The sequence below is a fragment of the Anabrus simplex genome, chromosome 11 (genome assembly GCF_040414725.1).
Source record: "Anabrus simplex isolate iqAnaSimp1 chromosome 11, ASM4041472v1, whole genome shotgun sequence".
Classification (NCBI taxonomy): Eukaryota; Metazoa; Arthropoda; class Insecta; order Orthoptera; family Tettigoniidae; genus Anabrus; species Anabrus simplex.
Window position 1 is genome coordinate 84,012,766 of NC_090275.1, and position 22,230 is coordinate 84,034,995.

The 22,230-nt window shown below is 40.8% G+C and overlaps 1 protein-coding gene across 3 annotated transcripts in view; it reads left to right on the plus strand.

The window, feature by feature from the left end:
* LOC136883512 (uncharacterized) overlaps window positions 1-21,657 on the plus strand; it is a 67,094-nt gene extending 45,437 nt beyond the window's left edge. For 2 of the 3 annotated variants that reach the window (XM_068229701.1, XM_068229702.1), the window contains one exon: window positions 9,416-11,328. In XM_068229701.1, the coding sequence (XP_068085802.1) occupies window positions 9,416-11,235 (1,820 nt within the window). In that variant the 3' untranslated portion in view covers window positions 11,236-11,328. Of the gene's footprint in view, window positions 1-9,415; window positions 11,329-21,336 lie in introns of those variants that run through there. The other variant, XR_011018838.1, reaches the window with a different exon arrangement.
* Window positions 21,658-22,230: the final 573 nt, after the last annotated feature.

Consider the following 22,230-nt stretch of genomic DNA (forward strand, 5'->3'; position numbering starts at 1 on the left):
TTCCACCTAGCGAAACTAAGGGAGCTTGCATAAATTAGGGAATGACAATGGCTTGTAAAAGAATTACGGAACATAGGCAGCGGAAACAGGTAACGGAGCGGTGACCAGAGGTGAAACCTCGTACTGCCAGAAATTCAGTCCACCTGGTCGAAGCACATTTTCAAGAGGAGTAGCCTCCGTGCTCGACGTAGGGTGTATTCTGGAGCTGGACACCAGGGGCAAGTGGGCGAGTGAACAGGCAGGGAGCTCCTATTTATAGTACACTCGATGGTCAGGCACGCGCACTGAGGGCTGCGCGTCGAAGCTAGCAGAATGATACACAGGCGCGCGTGCAGCTGGCTGGTGGAGCGAGAAAGGGAGCGCCGGACATACAACACCCTCCCCTCCTAAATACGCCGGTACGGCGTGAAACGGCGGCGGCGCTGGCGGCGACTGCGATGCTGGGGCGGAGCTGCTGGTATCTCTGTTGTATTGTCCGGAGCTGGAACTGGGCGGAGTGGCGCTGTCTCGTCCTGAAAGGAACCCATTGTTATTAAATGATCTAAAGCGCGTTCAGCAATAGATTTATCAGGTTTAGCAATAGCATCAATAGCTGGACAGGGGCGGTAGCGCAGACGTATCTGATCTTGATGGCGGCAGATACGTTTCTCCGTAGTCTGTATCTCGTATAGACGATGACCCAAAGATCTGCAGATGACTCCAGGTATCCAGAGTGGGTTGGATTTGAATGTCCTGGTGTAGACCTTGTCGTTGAGGGAGAACTTCGTTGGTGATGTCTTATGCTGGGCCGGAAGAGGCTGTAACAGAGAAAGTAAAGTTCTGTGAGGTCGTCCATGGAGCTTCTGTGCAGGAGTGATATTATCAGCGCCGGGTAGAGTTCTGTAGTTGTTTAAGAGTTGGAGCAAGGCTTGGTCTTTAGTTAAGCCTGAAGAGACAGCTTTCTTCATACTTCTTTTAAATGTTTGTACGAAGCGTTCAGCTTCACCATTAGATTGAGGGTGAAAAGGTGGTGCTAGGATATGACGAATGCCATTATGTGTACAAAAGTTCTGGAAAGCAGTAGCTGTAAATTGAGGTCCGTTGTCCGAAATGAGTACTTGCGGTAAACCTTCTGTAGTAAAGATTTTCTGGAGAGCACGGATGGTAGCTTCGGTTGTAGTAGTCGAATGCATATCCACGACATATGGAAAGTTTGACAGTGAATCGATGACTATTAACCACATGGAATTGAGGAAAGGACCTGCGAAATCGATGTGAACTCGTTCCCATGGAGTAGTAGCAGGAGGCCATGAAGCAAGATCAGAAGACGGGGCGTTCTGATTCGTTTGACATTGCTCACAATGACGTATTAGCTTTTCGATGGCGGCATCAATACCGGGCCAGTAGCAGTGTTGACGGGCGAGTTGCGTTGTTCTGGAGATACCCCAATGGCTTTGGTGTAATAATTCGAGAACTTGTTTCTGTAGGCTAAGTGGGATAACCACTCGGAAGATGGTGCCTGCTTCTAGTAATACAACTCCGGCACGAGTCGTGAGACGATGCTGCATACGATGATAAGGTGCCAGGTGGGCAGGAAGTGTGCTCTGAAGAGGCCAACCGTTGCGGATGTAAGTACGTACAGTAGCAAGTGTACTGTCCTTATCCGTAGCTTTAGCTATGCAGGTAGCATCAATAGGAAAACTGGATACAGTATCTTCAAGTTCTATGTCCAACTGAAGACATTCAGATTCTTGAGAATCGAAGGCAGTATCAGGACCAACGGGTAAGCGGGAGAGGGCATCAGCATTACAATGCTGGGATGTGGCACGATATACAATCTGATAGGAATAATCAGAAAGGAACATGGACCATCGTTGAAGCTTTCTGAGGGAATTCTCTGGGATCTTATTACCAGGATGGAATAAGTGCACGAGAGGCTTATGATCGGTAATGATCAGGAAATGGTTGCCATAGAGATATTCATTGAAACGGCGAATACCAAAGATGATGGCTAAAGCTTCTTTCTCTATCTGTGAGTATCGACGTTGATGGTCATTAAGTGTTTTCGAAGCGAAGGCGATGGGGTGTTCTTGTCCATGACGATCCTTCTGGGAGAGAACGGCACCGACACCGTAGTCTGAAGCGTCAGTAGCTAGCGTGATGATCTTGTCGGGCTGAAAATGAGTGAGTTGTATAGCTTGAATTAAGGCGTTGTTGATTGTTTTCCATGCCTGTTGGCAGTGCGGAGTCCACTGAAACTTAACACCTTTTTTACGTAGAGCGTTTAATGGAGCTGCCACTGTAGCGAAGCGTGGAATGAACTTATTATAATAGTTCGCTTTGCCTATGAAGGACTGAAGCTGCTTGAGGTTCTGAGGTGCTGGCATGTTTACTATCGCTGAGACATTCTGTGTACTAGGACGAATTCCATTCTTATCAAGTATATGTCCTAGGTATTGAATTTGAGGCTGAAAGAAGGTACATTTAGCGAGATTCGCTCGTAGGCCATTGTCTTTCAATTTCTGGAGAAGAAGGCGGAGATTGGTTAGATGTTCCTGATGATCTTTTCCAGTAACAATAATATCATCCAGGTAGTTAGCACAACCGGGAATGGAGGCGGTGAGTTGAGCCAAATAGCGCTGAAAAATAGCCGCTGAGGATGAAACACCGAATGGGAGCCGCTGGAGCTGGAGCAGTCCGAGAGGAGTGTTGAGTGTGAGAAATTTCTTAGATTCTTCGTCTAAAAGTAGCTGGAGATATGCTTCTTTAAGATCAACTCGAGAGAAGAATTGTCCACCAGAGAGACGACGGAATAAGTCTTCTGGACGTGGAATAGGAAAGATATCTGTGTCGAGTTGTGCGTTGACTGTAGATCGAAAATCGCCACAAAGTCGAACATTACCATCAGGTTTCTTTATTACCACGAGTGGAGTAGCCCATTGACTAGAAGTAACTGGTACAACAATTCCAGTTTGTATCCATCTTTCTAATTCTTTCGTGACCTGGTCTTGAAGTGCTAGGGGTACTGGACGAGCTTTGAAGAAGCGAGGCTTAGCTCCGGATTTCAGCTGTATGTGAGCTGTATAGTCTTTTGCTGTTCCGAGCTGAGAGTCGAAGACTTCAGGAAACTGCGCTAGGAGAGCGGTAACGTCAGAAGTAGGATGCAATGTAGATACGACGTTAATGTTGTCATGTATCTGGAAACCAAATAAGTTAAATAGATCCATGCCCATAATGTTTGATGCAGTGTAGTTGTTAACTACGAGAAGAGGAATGGCCTTCTGAATTCCTTTATAACTAGCCTGAAGCTTGATTTGACCTTTGATGTCAATTTTCTTCTTGTTAAATGTCACGAGCTGGATGTCAGCTGGAGAGCATGAAGGTGAACCTAAGTCGTGGTAGGTAGTCAGGTTAATAATAGAGACAGGTGATCCAGTGTCTAATTGAAAATCGACAGATCGATCAGAGAATGAGAGAGGAATGATGATTTTGTGAGAATCCTTGGTGGGAAGAATAAGATTGATCTGATCAACTTCCATGTCTTGGCGGGGCTGTATATGCTTCCGGCGTGCTGCAGTAGTCTTAGCAGGGCGGAGCGAACTTTGACAGACAGTCTTAATGTGTCCAAGTTTATTACATCGTTCACAAGTAGCTTTGAAAAAACGACAGTCACGACGTTCATGATGCTTGAAACAACCTCGGCAGGAAGGCAGGAGTTTCGAGGTGCTTTTAGAATTGGGCTTCCGTGGAGCATTGCGAGAGGGAACCTGGCGAGAATGCTTGGTGGAGAGCGCCTTATCCGTACGGTTCACTGTAGCAGAGGACTTGCGGGCCTGAGGCGAGACTTGTGCAACTTCGTGTGGAGAAGCTATGGCTGCGGCAGTCTTGGTAGTAAGCTCATAAACCGTAGCAATACGCTGGACGTCTTCTAAAGAAGGGTTACTCTGCTTGACAGCGTCAAAACGTATTTTGTCTTCAGGAGTATGTAAAATTAGCATGTCCCTAATGAGAGAATCAGTGTAGGATGAACCACAACCGTCCTTGGAGCAGATGAACTGGCAGGGTTTAGCTAGACCACGCAATTCAGTTATCCATTCAGTATGTGTCTGATGGGGTTGCTTTCTGCACTGAAAAAATTTATAGCGAGCAGCCACTATGTGAGGAGCTTTGGCATAGTGTTCTGTGAGACGGGCCAAGAGCTGCGTGAAGGATACCTCAGATAAGTGTTCTTCCGGACTTAATTTACGTAGTAATTCACACGTAGCATTGCCAACCGAACTAAGAAATAGTGCGCGGCGGCGTTGATCATCTGTGACAGAATGGCAGATGAAATGCTGTTGTAAACGGGCTAAATAAACTGACCATTCTTCCTTAGCCGGATCAAAAGCAGAGAACGGAGGAATAGCTGATGGCTGTGTAGAGACAGAAATAGCTTGAATAGCCTGAATTAATGCTGCCTGTTGTTGTTGCATAAACTGTTGTTGTTGCTGCTGTAAGGCTTGGAAGACCGTAGCGAGTTGTTCCGCAGTAGCCATTGCGAGATGCGTGCAAGAAAGAGTAAGGTAAGCTGTGTGTCAGAACTGGTTGGAGTGTCGTTGCTGTTTAGCACTTCGCCGTAGAGTTGACAACTGGGCCTGTTGAATTGTAGTGTCGTGTTTACCTCGTTGCTATAGAGTTGGCGATTGGGGCTGATGACGTGTAGTTTGTTGCTTTTTTAACCTCGTCGCCATAGAGTTGGCAACTGGGGTCGAAGAATTGTAGGTTGTAGCTGTTTTACCTCGTCGCCATAGAGTTGTGTTGTAACCAAGGTTGAAGTTTACAAAACACAACTTTTATTGCTTCACTTTATGATATTTACACAAATAACTGAAATTTATTTTGAAGCAAAAAGGAATATTGAATCTTGAGAAAAGTTTGTCTTTATACAATATGTACAGGTTTACAGTCTTTATATACACTCCTATCTTGAAAAGATAGTCTTTGTGAATTGACACGTTGATAGTCGAAAACTATCTGGCACACTAACATAAATGTCCTTGAGAGTCCTTGTTTGTTGAAGTGCCTGAATTCCTAAAAAGCAAGTTCAATTGATTGAAGAAATTCCACCTAGCGAAACTAAGGGAGCTTGCATAAATTAGGGAATGACAATGGCTTGTAAAAGAATTACGGAACATAGGCAGCGGAAACAGGTAAGGGAGCGGTGACCAGAGGTGAAACCTCGTACTGCCAGAAATTCAGTCCACCTGGTCGAAGCACATTTTCAAGAGGAGTAGCCTCCGTGCTCGACGTAGGGTGTATTCTGGAGCTGGACACCAGGGGCAAGTGGGCGAGTGAACAGGCAGGGAGCTCCTATTTATAGTACACTGGATGGTCAGGCACGCGCACTGAGGGCTGCGCGTCGAAGCTAGCAGAATGATACACAGGCGCGCGTGCAGCTGGCTGGTGGAGCGAGAAAGGGAGCGCCGGACATACAACAGGATCCAGGACCTGCTGGCTGGGTGTTTGTATGCCGGCACCAGAATCACGTTTATGTGGCTCCCAAGCCACATGGGTGTAGAGGGAAATGAGTTAGCAGATAAGGCTGCCAAGCAGGCAGTAACACTGCCCCTGTTGCCTTTCAAGGTTCCAGCAAGTGACATTCGCTCTCAGCTGAGACATCTGGTTATGTCCTATTGGGAGATGGAGTGGCAGGCCACTCCTCGTCCAAATAAGCTGAGAGCAGTTAAAGGTACTACGAAGGTATGGAGGACTTCCCTTCGGGCCTCTCAGAGGGGAGCAGTGATATTATGTCGTCTTTGGATCGGCCACAGTATCCTAACTCACTCCCATCTATTGAAAGGGGAACCCCCTCCGGTGTGTACTTGCGGCGATCATCTTACCGTGGTACACATCCTTACGGAGTGTGTGGACCTGGTCGATCTGCGCCGTAGTCTTAACCTTCAGAGTTCAATCTCCCTTATCTTGTGAGATGATGAGCAGTCAGCAGACCTCGTCATCCGCTTTATGAGGGATAGTGTTCTGTTTTATCGTGTATAATGATGTCCTTTGTCCTAGTGTTTTTGTATCTGTTGCGCTTTTATCCCATTGACTCCATTTTAGTTTGTGTTGCGTATTTTAGTGTGTTATTTTAATGTGTACCGTAAATTATGTGTACATATCTGTACTACCACGCAATGCCTTATTCCTTTGTTTCCTGTATTTTCTCTTTTTATTAGAAAATGAGGCATTGCAAATTAGATCCACTGATTGTTTTAATCTCATACTCATTTTTCTTCATCACCATTTCTTTTTTTACTCTAGTCAGTGGATACATTTTAAAATTTTAACCATCATATATCATGTTGTCGATCTCGTTCCATTAGGGGCCGATGACCTTCGATGTTAGGCCCCTTAAAACAACAAGCATCATCATCTTCATCTTACTTTCCCAACTTTTCTCTATATTTTCCCTGTCTCTCTGACTAGGTTACCACTTTTGCCAAACCTCTCATTATCTGTGTGAATCTTTTTCTGTCTATTCATTAATACATATTTTACAGCTGGATGTTCAGGCTCTTGTAGTGAATTACCCAATTGACAGAGAGTACAGACAAACTTATAATGAATTTTAACCCTTACTATCATACTCTTATTCTAGCATAGCGGGAAACTTCAAACGGAATTAACTCACTTCATCACATTTTCTCTCTCTCTCACATCAGTATTATTTTAACTAGCTGATGTACCCGTACTTCACTATGGAATTCTACATTGTATACAGAATTGTAGGTTAGGTAGAGTACACGTTGTGATCAAGACTGTATTAAATTGCATGGGTCTTAACGTTACCCTAGAAACGCAACAGAGAAATCACCAAACGTCCTTTCTCATATGAAGACTGCGTTAGGGAATTTTCATTGTAATGGTAGGCCCGCTTGCCTACCATCAGTCACAATCAGGTTGGGAAATTGCGTTATAATGGCATACACTCACTTCTCCACCTGCTTTTTTACATCCTCAGAAAGACTGAGTGGTTTTCCCAACTGAAATGAACATAGGTCATTACAATGACGTCGGTACGAATGGCGCGAGTAAAAGCAAACATTTTCTCACTTTTAACAAACAGTACTACGCTGCTGATCTAACAGTCCAAAGTTCCAGAGCTGGAATGACCAGGCCGCAGACAGCTATCATTTGTAAACACTCTTAGTCTTATCTTGGAGGGTGGGGGGTCGAATAGTGGAGAGTTCCAGGGCCAAAACTATGCCCTTTTACTAATCTGTTTCCTAGGAGTACCCGATGAGTCGGAAAATCTCAGTTCAGTACACTGGCGGCAGAAAAATCTATCTTGCTTGAGAGTCAATTTTTCCTCCAAGCCAGAGGAGAAACCCCCTCTTCACTGCTACTTTTGATAAATGAATGTAGAATTTAATAAAAGTGAAGAGGAAGAAGCTCTTTTTAAGAAACGGCTTTTTTTCAGGGTTGAAATTTGAGTTATTTAGTGAATTGTGGTGCTATAATTTGGAATATGCCTAAATTGTAATTCTAGACTAGGTCATACTACTACTACTACTACTACTACTACTACTACTACTACTACTACTACTAAGTTAGCCTCTGCCTTAAAAGTGCACACTGCTTATTCAAAACAGCGCGTCAGACTAGGGATCGAATAGGTGGAATACTGTGATGAACCAGTGAGTTATGTACCAGCAGTACAGTATCAGAAAATGTAAGAACCAAGGGAATGACATGCTAAGGAAGAAAGAACTTTCCAACTATTTCCCGACAATATTCAGTCAGGCTGTTAAACTCGGTTTGCATCAGTAATCCCATCTATTTGAGTTGAGCGCAGCATAAGAGACAAAGAACATCACCACAAACAATGGTCAATGTAATGTTATTGTTGATGAATGTTATGCGCTTTCAATATTGTAGGCCTTCACATACATTTAGTTTTCTTCCGACTCAGAAATACCACTCTTATCATAGTCAGTACGGTAAAATTGAATAAGATATAAATGGTCTGAAATTGTATTCTCTATAACTTCTGTTTTGTAGTACTTTTTGATAGGACCAATAACATAGGTATTTAAAAATTAAATTTTAGGCGTCTTTCCTAAACTACAATTTTATCCAGGGCGAATAAAATTGTTTACAACTTAGACTGTAGTTTCTTATTCCCCAACTCTATATACCGACTTTCATTAAATTCTGTTAACCCATTTCCTCATGGCTCGGCGTCAATATGGACTTGGCAACAGAAATACAAATTCATGAATATCTGTGTTATCAAAGCCGGTACGCTAACAATGTATGACATAAATGATTGGAAATTTAATTGTATATAACTTTGGTTATGTAGTATTTATCGATAGGACCACTAATAATATAAATATTTGAGAATTCAATTTTAGGCCTTCCCCTAAACTACGATTTCACTCAGCGTGAGTAAAATTATTTATAGCCTAGATTGTAGTGGCTCATCCCCCGACTTCACATACCGATTTTCATTGAATTCTCTTCAGCCGTTTTTTCGTGATGCGTCTACATACATACGGACAGGCAGAAATTACGGAAAAGTAAAAAAATGCATTTCCTTGTTACTATGGACATGACCGATACAGAAATACCATTATTTTCTAATTCGAAGCAATGTACAGACAAAACTCATATTTTATGTATATAGATTATACTTCGTGAATTTGTACTTGTATTAGTTTCATCTTCCATAATTTTATCTATCGTATTATTTGAGGTTACACATTTCTGAACCAATCCATATCTATGCATGTCTGGATGGGCCTTTGTAATATATGTACACTCTTTTGTAATATTTTTTACAGTGTAGTCTGATTTAACAGGTTGCATTGGGCTGCACACATCATCATCTGTGCAACCATCTTTCTCAGTGCTCATAATTGATCCCTTCAAAGACATTGAACAATCCAAAGTATCATATAAGAACTCTACAATTTCAATACATTGACCTATAAATTGCCTTAGGTATATATAAAAAAAGTCTTGATTAAAGAATCTCTTAGCTTCTGCATAAGATCTCACATAAATAGTATACAACATTAACAACAATGTATAAAATACAAATCCTATCACAAGATAGCTAACACCATCTTGAATTCTATGAATTAGTGCAAAAATTATTTCGCACAAGCACCTAAAGAAGATGATTTGCATGAGATAAGGCACAGTTTGATCCCTGAATGTTAATTCACAAGCATGGCCTCCTGGTATATCATACAAACAGCTGTAATTCCACATTCCACACATATTTGAAACTAGACAAATGTTCACATGACCTTCTTTTTACTCTAAATAGCCTCTCATAATATTTATATTCCTCCTAAAGAGCCTTGTATAATACATTGAATGTTGTTTCAAACTGATTTATTATAAGACATTGTTGATATTCTTTTAAGTTTCTTAACTAAAAATCCAGGGAAAGTAAATTTCTTGAATGATGAAATCCACAGAATAGCCGAAGTGGCCATTGTATACCGAAACCTAGAAGAGTATGAGAAAAGACAACAGTCCAAAGCATCAAGAAAATTACATTCTAAGTTTCCAACAGCACCTAGCCTTTCCATAGCAGGATGTTCTACAGCACAAGAGCAGAGAAAATCAGTGGAAGACAAGGGCCACAATTTGATCTCAAAATTACAAAAGAACTGTGGAACAAGTGTGAGCAGAAATCTGTTTAGTAAGACAACTATAGAATTTGAAGATGCCACATTCAAAAACAAAAGCAAGGCAACTGGAAATGAAACTGAATCTTATAAGAGAGAGAAGGAAAGACTGTGTAAGACAGTCGGAAAAAACAATGTACAGCACGGTAAGATAACTAAAAATAAACTCAAGAGCACCACAAGAACTCATAGCCAGGAATATGAGGAAACAGCAGTTCAAGATGAAGTTAAGAACTTTCATGGACTTGAAACTGAAATTGTACAAACTAACTCAGTCAAAAACAGTCATAGTTCCAGTGACATATCAGATACACAAAATAACGTAGAAAACATTCTGAACCCAGACAGTAAAGCAAACAGAAATAACTGTCAACCTTGTCAGACAAAGACCAGTAATTTGTCCTTAAGTGGTGCACATAAGCAAGAAGATTCTTATGATGTTTTGTGGAAAGAAAGATCCTGTGAGCAACCAGTCCTTAACCAGCAACAACAAAGAAAACAAGAGTATTCTAACATACATACAGGGAAAGCTACATGTTGTAAAGAAAAAGGCTCACAACGTCACAAAAACCATGCGCAGCTGCCTACTAAAGCACAATTTTGCAGACGACAAATCACACTCAGCAGGGAAGAAGAAAGGAATCAAAAGATTTGTGCTAAAAGGAAAGATGAAAGACAAATCTCATACAGCCAGGAAGACCTATCAAGACCAAGGAATTCTTGTATGGCTCCAGGAAAAATTGAATTTTACAAGGGAGAAACCCCATTCTGTGAAGAACAAGAGAATGAAGAAGAAACGGGTAAAGGACAAACATCCTACCGCGAGGAGGAACCAAACGGCGGGAGGCAAATGGACTCTAGCAAAACTTTGGCCATTTACGACGACAGATTCTGTAAGCAACAATCCTCATTCCTCCCGAAGAAGGAAATAAAACACAGTGCCAATTCCGAAATCATTGAACGTGCTTTTGATGATTCTATGGAGGATATCCTTCGTTCCATGCCTATTGCTAGTCACGATCAATCAGGTTCAAGATGTACTGTGACTCGTAAACAAAATGTTGCAAGTTCTAATGAGGATGATTGTTCTGTAGAATGCTTTATAAATTCTGGATCAGGAGATCTGAAAAGTAACCAGAATATATCACAGACTCATACAGTATGGAATGAGGAGGGCAAATATTTGAAGGAGAAGGTGTACAACGTCATAGAAACTCTAACCAAATGGGATGAAGATTTAAAGAAACTAAAACAAGATATGGAATGCATTGCAAGAAACATTGAAAAATGGGATGAAGAGGGAAAGAAGTTGAACGAATCGGTACACTATGTAAAAGTCAAATGTTTCCCGTCACCTGAGAATCAGAGATGCCACAGTTCGAACAATGAGGAACATACCATTCTAGATACAGAAAACAAGGAAACGTCTTTGGAAAGTGAGCATAGAGTAGCAGCAGTTCCTCAGGTGTGCAACAAAAACAGAAAACGTTCAAATAAAGATGAACAAATTTTCGAAGACAATTATAATGGACTGAAATTGAGAGAGAAACGAATTAAAACTTATACACAGTAAAGAAAAAAAGAAGAATCACCGTTTTTGGAAGGGCATCAGAAAGGGAAGCTGTTTCAATGTAAATTCTGTTTCAGTAAATAAGTACTCCACAGATGACCAAGTTATTTTTTCTGTTCTTACTTAAATTGGCTCTGATGACTTATTAGCCTTACTTTTGTATTTGTCCTATGTTTCCAGTCTTTTACCATCAGTATTAATCATGTATAATTTTGTCTCTTCCCTTCTGTGTTAATACAACTTTCTTCTTATCCCACACTTCTGACTTCGAGACAAGATCTGTCAAGATTGCCTCCCAATGAGTATTGAAGCCTACCTTCCTGATGAAGTTGGGAAGCAGAAAGAAACTCATCAGACAGCGAGAAGTGAAGACTGCGGTGGGTGAAGATATGGAGATTGTCCTTGTCCTTTGGTGTTTTCATGCATGTTGACCTGTCAAGAATCAGGGAAAAACTTCTCCCCAGCTTGTCACATAGATGCTCAATAGGATTCAAATTGGGGCTTCAAGCTGGCTAAACCACAACATGAATCTTTGTTTCACCCAACACCTCTTGCGCACATCTCGCAACATGTTGGCAAGCATCCCGCGTTAGTGTGAAACCACCACCACCACTAAATGGAGCAAAAGTTATGGCATGCTTCAGAAAGATTTCCTCCATATACTGATGTGCTGAAAGGCTACCATGCTCCACAAAGACCAACTCTGCCCTTGATTCCTCACCATAAGAGAACCACTCTAAAAAGGTGTCCCAGGAGAGAAAGTGCAAGAGGAATACCTTTCTCCAGACCTCTTCTCTACCATCATGTGTTCATAGGCCAAATCGTGACTCATCATCAGTAAACAGCACTTGCTCCAATTGTTTGTACGGTCATGCTGCCATGTTCCCTTGCAAAACGCATTTGAACAGCATGATGCTGTTTGGTGAGTTTCGGACCTTTAACAGGTCTTCTACATTGAAGATTGGCTTCTACTAGTCTTCTGTAGACAGTTCTTTCACTAACATTGACCTCTCAAAACTGGTGGAGTTGATTTTTTTGCTTCAATAGTGGTGGTGTGACATTTGCAGAGAACTTGGAGCCATAAGAAGTGACCCCTCTTGCTGATGTTACTCTTCTTGGGCCTGATCTTGGTCTTCTCGAATAACCTCCACTTTACCTACACCTTCTAATAGTTCTAGAAATTGTTGAAGGTGTAGTTCTCAATACTTCTGGAACGTATTGCATGCTGCGACCATCTTCCACCATAGCAACCACTTTTGCAGTACCTTCCGGACTTAATGGCAGGTTTACTCCAGAAAACTGATCACGATAATGACAAAAACATATGTGATTGATAAGTGTTTGTAGAGTGGAAAAACATTGCCTCACATCCAATGATATAGGTTTTTTTTTTTTCCCCTGGTTGCACAACACAACACTAGTTGCAAATCAAGGATTGTGGCGACGTTTAGTAAATTCTCAGAGGCTTGCAGACTGAACGGTGAAAGGCATAACAGTCTATAATGATAATGTATGTTTGTATGTATGTATGTATGGTTGCACAAGGAAATAAATTAAGGCTAGCACAATAAACAATCCACACTTCATTGTTTGCTCATGAAACAAAGCTAACAACCTCCTCTGTCTAAAAATATAGGACAAAGTGCTTAATTTTCATTAAATAGATAATTTCACGATTTCTTCAGCATTTATTACGTGCTGCACTTTTCATGCCAGTTTTCATGACATTAGTAAACATACTCTAACATGGGAATACCTTGACTTCAAACTCTCTGAGCAACACAAAAACTTGATTAGAATATGGATTGTTCACTGTAATGACAGTGGTCTGGGTCATTCCCATTTTACGAGGGAACTTCAGCATCATTCAGCCACCAGCCGACTTTTTCTCCCCTGACTGTACAAAACATTCCATGACAGGGTGGAGTACAACAGGTTTAGTTTGTGATGTATGAAGGAAGCGGAAAAGACGTTTTAATTGAAGATAAACTTGGGGATATTTGGGTGTGGTTAAAAACAAGTCCCAGAAAATCACCTTAATTGTCTAGCACAGGAAATAAACATATCCATGGATTGGCCCACAAAGCGATCAGGCTGCTGAAATTTTGACCATATAAAAGAAAGTTCATGCAGAGGAACATCACTAGACAGATTTTGCTGCAAGAATAAGGTTCTGTAATTTATTTCTTCTTCTTCTTGAGGCGCCTTCTCCTAGCGGAGGTTGGCAGTCCACATAGCCAGCTCTGGACGTGACGTTGCAGCATGGAAAGCATCTTCTGAAGTGCAGTTGTGCCATCTTCGGATGTCCTTCAGCCATGAATTCTTCCTCCTGCCAACAGACCTTTTCCCCTGTATTTTACCTTCAGTGACGAGTTGTAATAGCTGGTACTTCTCGTCTCTCATAATGTGCCCTAGATATTGGGTTTTTCTTTTTTTTTTTACGGTAAGTAATAGTTCTTTTTGTTTCTTCATGCGATGAAGGACTTCGTCATTTGAAAGTTTTAGCACCCATGGTATTCGGAGTAGGCAGCGATATAGATACATTTCAAAAGCATCAATTCTTTTTTCTAGATTTTGGTCAAGGGTCCAGCTTTCACATCCAAAGAGAAAAATGGAGAATACATAGCACCGAATAATTCGCATTCTTAATTGCACACTTAGGTTCGATTTTGTAAATGGCTGTTTCATGCTAAAAAATTGCCTCTTGGCCTGTTCTATTCTAGATTTTATCTCTCTCTTGGAATCACATTCCTCATCTAGCACAGTACCCAAGTATTTAAGGGAGGATGGCAGGACCTAGTGTTTACATTGCACTATGTCTTGTGGTATGGGCTAGAGCAATTTTGTTACTTTCATTGATCTGTCTCTGTCTTATCCTTGACTTTGACAATGCGAAAGTGACTGAGGTATGAGCGATGCTAGTAATGCCATTCCTTATGCAGCCAGTCCCTGCTATGAATGATGTGAAAATGTTGCTCATAGGGTCAGTTGGTGCATGCATTTCAGTGGGCTTGGCAGACTGATTGTAATAGCAACTTCTGGCTCGGTGAGGAAAGCAACGGGAAACTACCTCACTCATTTCCCTAGTATGCCTCTTCAGTGATGCCTAGGCCATCTATGACAGCTGATGGCAGAGCTGTTGGATCCAACCAACCTTAGGGCTGAAGACTGTACATACATACTTGTTCAATCTTACTGCCGTTTATTGACAGGGTTGCTGGAATTTTTCTTTTAGAGAAGACTACAACTTTGGTCTTGGAAGCATTGACAAACAGGCCAAACTCTTCACTGCGCTGGACTAATTTGTCTGTCATGCGTTGGAGCACAGGTAATTCATTTGCTATGACAACAGTATCTGCGTACCTGATATTGTTAATTGCCTGTCCATTTATAACTATCCTGCTGTTTTCCTCCAACACCACCTCCTTAAATATTGCCTCAGAATAAATGTTGAATAAGAGAGGTGACAGCACACAACCCTGACGAACACCTTTTCTGATTGTAGTCGCTTCTGATGTTCTTTGGTCGATTTTGACATCTGCGGTTTGATTCCAGTACGGTGCGCTGATAATGCGTAAATCGCATTGGTCAGTACCAGTCGATCTTAATATCTCTATCATCTTTTCATGTTTCACACAGTCGAAGGCTTTCTTGTAGTCAAAACAAGTATATACATCGACATTCATGTCCCTGCACCTCTGTACTAGTACATTTAAGGAGAAGAGTGCTTCACGTGTGCCGACCCCATTTCGGAAGCCAAACTGGCTCTGATGCATATAAGATTCACATTTCTTGTAAATCCGGGTGTGTATGATTCGCAGAAATATTTTGAGGACATGGGACATCAAACTAATCATACAGTAATCATCACACTGGGAGGAGTTCTGCTTCTTCAGTATTGGTATGAAAGTTGATCTCAGCCAGTCAGAAGGTATCTTTCCTGATGTATAGATGATGTTGAACAACGATGTTAGTAGACTGAGGCCGGTTGAGTCCTGTTCAGCTATAACTTTAACAACTTCGGCGTAAATTCTGTCTGAACCAGTGGCTTTACCATTCTTCTGAAGTTTAATTGCATTCAATACTTCACTCTTTTTTATTTCAGGGCTGGCTTCATTGATTCTTTCGTCAGGTGGGGGAGGATCATTTCTGTCATCATTGAAGAGATATTCGACATATTCCTTCCATCTTTTAAGTTTTTCTTCAACTCCTAAAATAATCTCATTGTTTGTGTTCCTTAATATTTGTCTGCATCACTTCTTTTGTAGACCACTCAGCTCTTTCACCTTTGTATATAGGTTAAAGTGATCATGCTTCTCCTGAAGTTCCTCGATTTCCTTGCATTTGTCAGACATCCAGGATTCCTTTGCTTCTTTGCATTTTCTACGTATCTCTTTGTGTAGATTTTTGTATTTAACGGGGTCTTTATCTTTATATTTCCTCCTTTCATTCATAAGCTCCAGGATTTCATCAGTCATCCAGTTTTGCTTTTTGCTGCTGTTGACGTATCCTATGTTATTTTCCTGGACTTGAGTTATGCTTAGAGTTCCATGTGGATTCTACTTCTACATGTTGCGACTCTTTTATTGCTTCCATCTTTTCTTCCAGAGCAGCACCAACACTAGTTCTGACATCAGAACTGGCCAATTTTCTGATGTCTATGCGTCTTGATATTTTAGCACACCCTGTAGCGTTTCTAAAGCGTTGCATTTTAAAGTCCATTACTACTGGGTTGTGGTCACTGTTAATGTCGGCACGAGGATAGGTTTTTACTGATTTCACGAATTTCTTCAGCTCTTGTTTCACTAAAATAAAGTCGATCTAATTTCTGACTGTCTTTTCTTCATTATCTGCAGGTGAAGTCCATGTGTATAGCCTCCTAGGGTGAAGTTTGAAAAAGGTATTAGAAACGAAAACTTCATGTTCTGTGCAAAACTGCACCAATCTGTCTCCCCTTGTGTTTCGTTCACCAAGACCATAGCTCCCTACAATATCACCTTCAGCACCGTGGCCAATCTTTGAGTTGAAATCACCCATGACGAGTGTTATCTCTCCTTTCTTTGTAAGTTTCAGTGCTTTGTTCAATGTATCATAGAATGATTCTATCTCTTCATCATCTTTGTCAGAAGTTGGTGCATGAATCTGGATGTTATTCATAGGTCGGTGTGTCGTTTGCAATCTTAGTAACAATACTCGATCACTAATTGGAACGAAATCTAAAACTGATTTTGCAATCATTGATGACACAATAACGCCAACTCCATACCTGTGGTTAATATCATCTCCCCTGAAAAGTACAAGGATCCTTCTTTCATAATCTGAATCCCTTATCCAGGTCATCTTACTTCACTTAACCCAAGAATGTCAATTTTCAGCCTGCATCTTTCTGCTTCCACGTTTGCAAGCTTCCCGGTCATATATAAGCTGCGTACATTCCATGTAGCAGTTCGAACTTTGTTGTTATACACTTTAATCTTTCCAAAACTGTCGGGCTTTCTAATCATAGCAGCGTTCAAAATATTCCCCCCCTGGAGATCCGAATGGGGGAATAGAAACTCCGGCTAATAGTTTTACATTAAACAGAGCCATGCCATATGAACTCAAAGGGATATCCTTCAGGATCTTTAATGCAGTGGTTTCCCGTTGCCTTCTGCATCCGAATGCGTTGACCAGTTGTAGGTTCATCCGCCTTTTGGGACCATTTCCTATCCCAAGGACAATAGAGTGCCCTAACCTCTACCTGCTCATCCACCCTCTAGGACACTGTTGGCACTTGGTAGAGGGTATCTTCTTATACCGGAAGATACTCGGTCGTTTTTGTAAACAAATACACTTCAAAAATGTCTAGCTTTACCAGATTCTTTTTGTAGGTATATATTCGATACAATTCCATGACAGAACATCAAATATGATTTTAAAGTTCCTGAATTTTTAGATAATTTTAACCAACAAAATTGTAAGATATTGTTTAAATGTAACCTTGTAAAGAAAAGATTAAAACAATGAAAATGGCCAGTTTTTGGAGATAAATCAACCACTACTGAACACAACTGTGAATAGTTACAACATATTCCATATTTTATAGGATTGGTAGTGTACGTACTTTGTTTCTTCTTTAATGTATGGCAACAGCTGATCATCGGTATGTTCTATGAATATTTCCTCCTTAATATCTTCGGAAGGCTCAAGAGAGTTTTCCTGCGTTGACCCTGGATCTGTTAACTCTGATTTAACTTTTTCTTTCGGAGCTATCACTTCTGCCACATGTTCAATATTCTCAAGTGATGTATTTGTTGTTTCTTCAAGCCAGGCTGGTTCCTTTTTGACCTTCACTTTCAGGTCCATTTCACACTGCAACTGAAGTAGTTAGAAGGTACTGGGGTTGTTGATTATTTCCAATGACCTTACACACTGACAACTCCGAAGATTACGCCACTTATTGAAAGAGCACAGGATGTAATGTCATGCTATGTCTGGCCCAAAGAGGATCTTTAATAGAGAAGGTTTTGTGAAAGTGTTTACAATGGAAATTTGGATCCACTGCTAATGTTTATGGCTGATGAGGCATGGTTCTATCTTTCTGGATGTGTAAATTCTCAAAATCTGCAATTGTGGCTTACTAAGAATCTGCATGTTTTACAGGAAGTACCATTGCATCCCATTAAAAGAGGGGTGTGATGTGTTTTAAGCATGTGGTGGATAATTGGTCCTATTTTTTTCTATGACTGCATTAATTCAGATGTGTGAGAGCCTGTACCACACTTAATTCCATAGACTCTTTACATCCAGTTTTTGGTGACTGGATAATTAGTACTGGTTTTTGGCCCATTAGATCATCTGACCTAACTTACTGTGAGTACTATATTTGGGCTAAAGGGCTAAGTTTACCATAATAATCCTGTACTACAGAAGAACTGCAGGCCGAAATACCACGGTCTATTACCAAAGCAGAATTACAGAGAGTGACAATTTGTTTAAACAATGTGATATCCGAAGCCATCTATTTTCAGTTTCGACTTATTTAATTTATAACTGTTAGGTTCTTCAGTCTGCCAAAACTAATTTTGAATAAATAAATTTATAAACTCAGAAAAAGAAACTACTCAATTAAAATAGAATGACATGTTTTGTTCTTGAAAGAACATCTTCATATTCTATCAAATCACACTCAAATGGTGCAGGCTCCTCCTCTCCTTGAAAATCATTATATCTAGCCAGCATAACATTATGCATTTCTATGTCATCCCCATTATATTTCTGTGATATTAGGTCATGTAACACATTTGCAAACTCTGTACCTTCAACTCCAATTTGTATTTTCACATTCAGCACATTGCAACTCTGTTGACAACATTCATGGGATTAATTCTCCTTGTGATGCCTGTTACACTGTAACGTGCAATCAAAGACTCCAAGGGACGAACTCATTCTGCAGCTATATTTGCCACTACAGATGTAACATGCTATCGTGTAATGGAGCTAGCAGGCAGCTACTGAGTTTTGGTGGAAAATTTTCAGACCACTGTTTTTTATCTCAATCTCTAATCTAAGCATGTTTTCTGTGTGGTTCAGACCTTTCAAGTTCAGGGGTGTCTCTTGTAAGTCAGTGAAATTAATTTTCAACCATCAGCTTTGGTGTCAACCAAGCTTCGTTCCAGCTTTAGTGTCACTACTCTATATTGAATCACTTAGTCACTGCCGGTTTTGTGTGTTCACATTCGCTTGCTGCTTTCACACTTTCACATCCACCTTCCACCCAGTATAACGTTGTTATTCGAGGTTTTATAAGCAAACACTTGGGTTGTAACCAGTGTTATCCTTGGTGATATTGTAAGTATTGGAAAAGAACAAACATCAAATCAAGTCATATATAGATAGGAGGGAACAAGAAAAGGAACACAAGATAGGATGAAGAGGCAGCAGCAGAAAGAGGAAACAGGACAAACATGAAAGGATAATGATAGTCTCCATATCTTCACACAGTGACATCTACAAACAGATAGGCGCTCTCAGTCTCAGTTCATCGTCCATCTCTTCTCAGCTCCTGACAAGCTTGTTTCTGCTTCTCAGTTTCATCAACACTTCTTGAGGGGCCATCTTGACAGATCTTCAATCTTGTTGTAAAAACTGGAGGATAAGATGAAAGCTGGATAAGTACAGGAAAAGGGAGCAAAGATAAGTGGTGGTAAAAGATTAGGAACACAGGACAAACAAAAATGAAGAAAATTATCCCAGCAGGATAATATACGTTCTGGAAAGGAACAAATCCCATATTGTTATTTTTTATCACTACTTCCCTGTGCTGGGAGTGGGAACAAAAAGTGTCAAGTCATGTGTTCTTATTCTTTTACCACCTGTACTTTGCCTATGTTTCTTCCCTTTTCCTATACTTACCTGGCTTTCTTCTTAACTTTCACCGTGATGCTGTGTATGGTTTTCTCATTTAAACTGTTGTCCGACTCGTTGGCTGAATGTTCAGAGTGCTGGCCTTCGGTTCAGAGGGTCCCGGGTTCGATTCCCGGTCGGGTCGGGGATTTTAACCTTCATTGGTTAATTCCAATGGCCCGGGGGCTGGGTGTTTGTGCTGTCCCCAACATCCCTGCAACTCACACACCACACATAACACTATCCTCCACCACAATAACACGCAGTTACCTACACATGGCAGATGCCGCCCACCCTCATCGGAGGGTCTGCCTTACAAGGGCTGCACTCGGCTAGAAATAGCCACACAAAATTATTATTATTATTATTATTTAAACTGCTTTTACCATGCCAAAAAGAAAGTATTGTTTCTTGGACAGCCTGAAGGACCAATATTCATACATTTGTTAGTTTGACACTAAAAAAATCAGCCAAAGGACTGACAATGAAATTCACATGAGGGTTTGGAAACCTAAAGAAGCAATAAGAGCAAAAGCAACACATCAGACATTATTGTCTTTCTTTAAAAAACAAACTCTTGAACAAGAATGTGAAAGTGTATATTTGGCACCTCAGGAAACTATCGAGGTAGCAAAATGTTGCCAGCACTTCAGCTGATGCTGCCGCACAGGTAGACTGGGGAAATGATTGCTTTCTTCCCAAGTGGCGGGAATAGAGCACAGTGAGCATGATTAGCAGTAAGTGTACAGAATGAATAGTTTACGAATGGAGTTCTCTTGCGAGCGCATAGTATTAGTGTTGCATTCCTACATTAGATATTGAATGTAATTTGTTTTAGCTATCAGAATGGTGGCTTACGGCATTGGACAGCAGATATTTCTAAAGAAGAAATCGTATGACAAAACCATTCACAAATCCCTATATTGTGTCTGGCATTGTAATGCCTTCAAGAGAATACATAACAAAGTTATTCAGGAAATGGCGAGACACAGGATCTGTTTTTATAAAAAAAGGGAGACCTCACAGAAGAGGGTATTAACAGAGGATAAGCTTGTAGACATTTAAGTACACAAGAACTTCGTTTATCTGGCCCTCATTAATCCAGATCTCCGGTTTATCCGGATCGAAAATAGTAAAAATTTATTTTTACTTGTACAGTATTTCTTTCACGGGGTTGATTCTTCTTTAATGTCTTTTCCACCGGGCGAGTCGGCCGTGCGCGTAGAGGCGCGCGGCTGTGAGCTTGCATCCGGGAGATGGTAGGTTCGAATCCCACTATCGGCAGCCCTGAAAATGGTTTTCCGTGGTTTCCCATTTTCACACCAGGCAAATGCTGGGGCTGTACCTTAATTAAGGCCACGGCTGCTTCCTTCCAACTCCTAGGCCTTTCCTATCCCATAGTCGCCATAAGACCTATCTGTGTCGGTGCGACGTAAAGCCCATAGCAAAAAAAAAAAAAAAATGTCTTTTCCGCCAAGGATAGTTGAGGACAGGAATTGGAAGCAAGTCGGCCACGGTCTATCAACGGTACCATCCCGGCATTCACCTGGAATTGAGAACGGGAAACCGTGGACTCTTCTGAGTTCCTTGACAAATTTGTACGTATTCCCGGATGCTCGAACGTAGATTGAATGACATAAATGACTGTTGAAAAATTACTGTAAAACAGGCTACGGTAAAATGACAGATGAATAAATTATTGCCTTTTGTTCCCGGCAGGTAATGACGAGAGTGATGGTGAATTCGAAAATGAAACTGGTGCTCCATCAGAAGAAACAATGACTCGTGGAGATGCAACAATGCAGCTGGACAAAGTGATGGCCTAATTAGAATCCCAGACTGAAACCACACCGGCAGAACTGACGTTAGTAAAATGTCTTTGTGATCGTGCTGCGCACAAACACTATACAAATGTAAAACAGAAAAGGCTCGCACATTATTTTAGTGTATAAAAGAGAGTCTTAAATATAAGAAAAGTGTTCTTATAATTTTTGTGCATTTGAAAAGAGATATTACTGTACAACTTATGTTAATATATTATATAACATATACTGTATTTGTTTTTTAGTTTTCCAGATTATCCGAATTTTTGATAATCCGGATCAGTTCCGGTCCTACTTAATCCGGATAAACGAGGTTCTTGTGTAATAATGATCAGCCTGAAGATATCTTTATTATAATTGGTGCAGGAATACGGTATCTTGCAAAGATCAGCATTATTGGGACTGAAAATACTACTTTTATTCATCCGTACAAAGTGTCAGTGGATCATATTCGTAAGTTAACACCATGTGGTCCAGCTGCCCGCGTGAATTTCTGTAGGTGGATGCTGCAATCTGTCCATGATGGTATTGCCGATCTTTCTCTTTTAATTATAACGGATGAAGTTTCCATTTAAGTGGATATGTGGATTCTCAGAACAAAAGGTATTGGGACACTACCAATGCTCATGTAGTACATGAAATTCCTCTTCATGATCAGAAAGTTGGTGCTTGGTGTGGCACTACTGCATGCAGAATAACCAGTGTAATTTTGTTTATGATACAGTTAACTCAGAACGTTGTGTGCAAAACACTACAGTCTTTTTTATTTATTTATTATTATTTTTTGTTT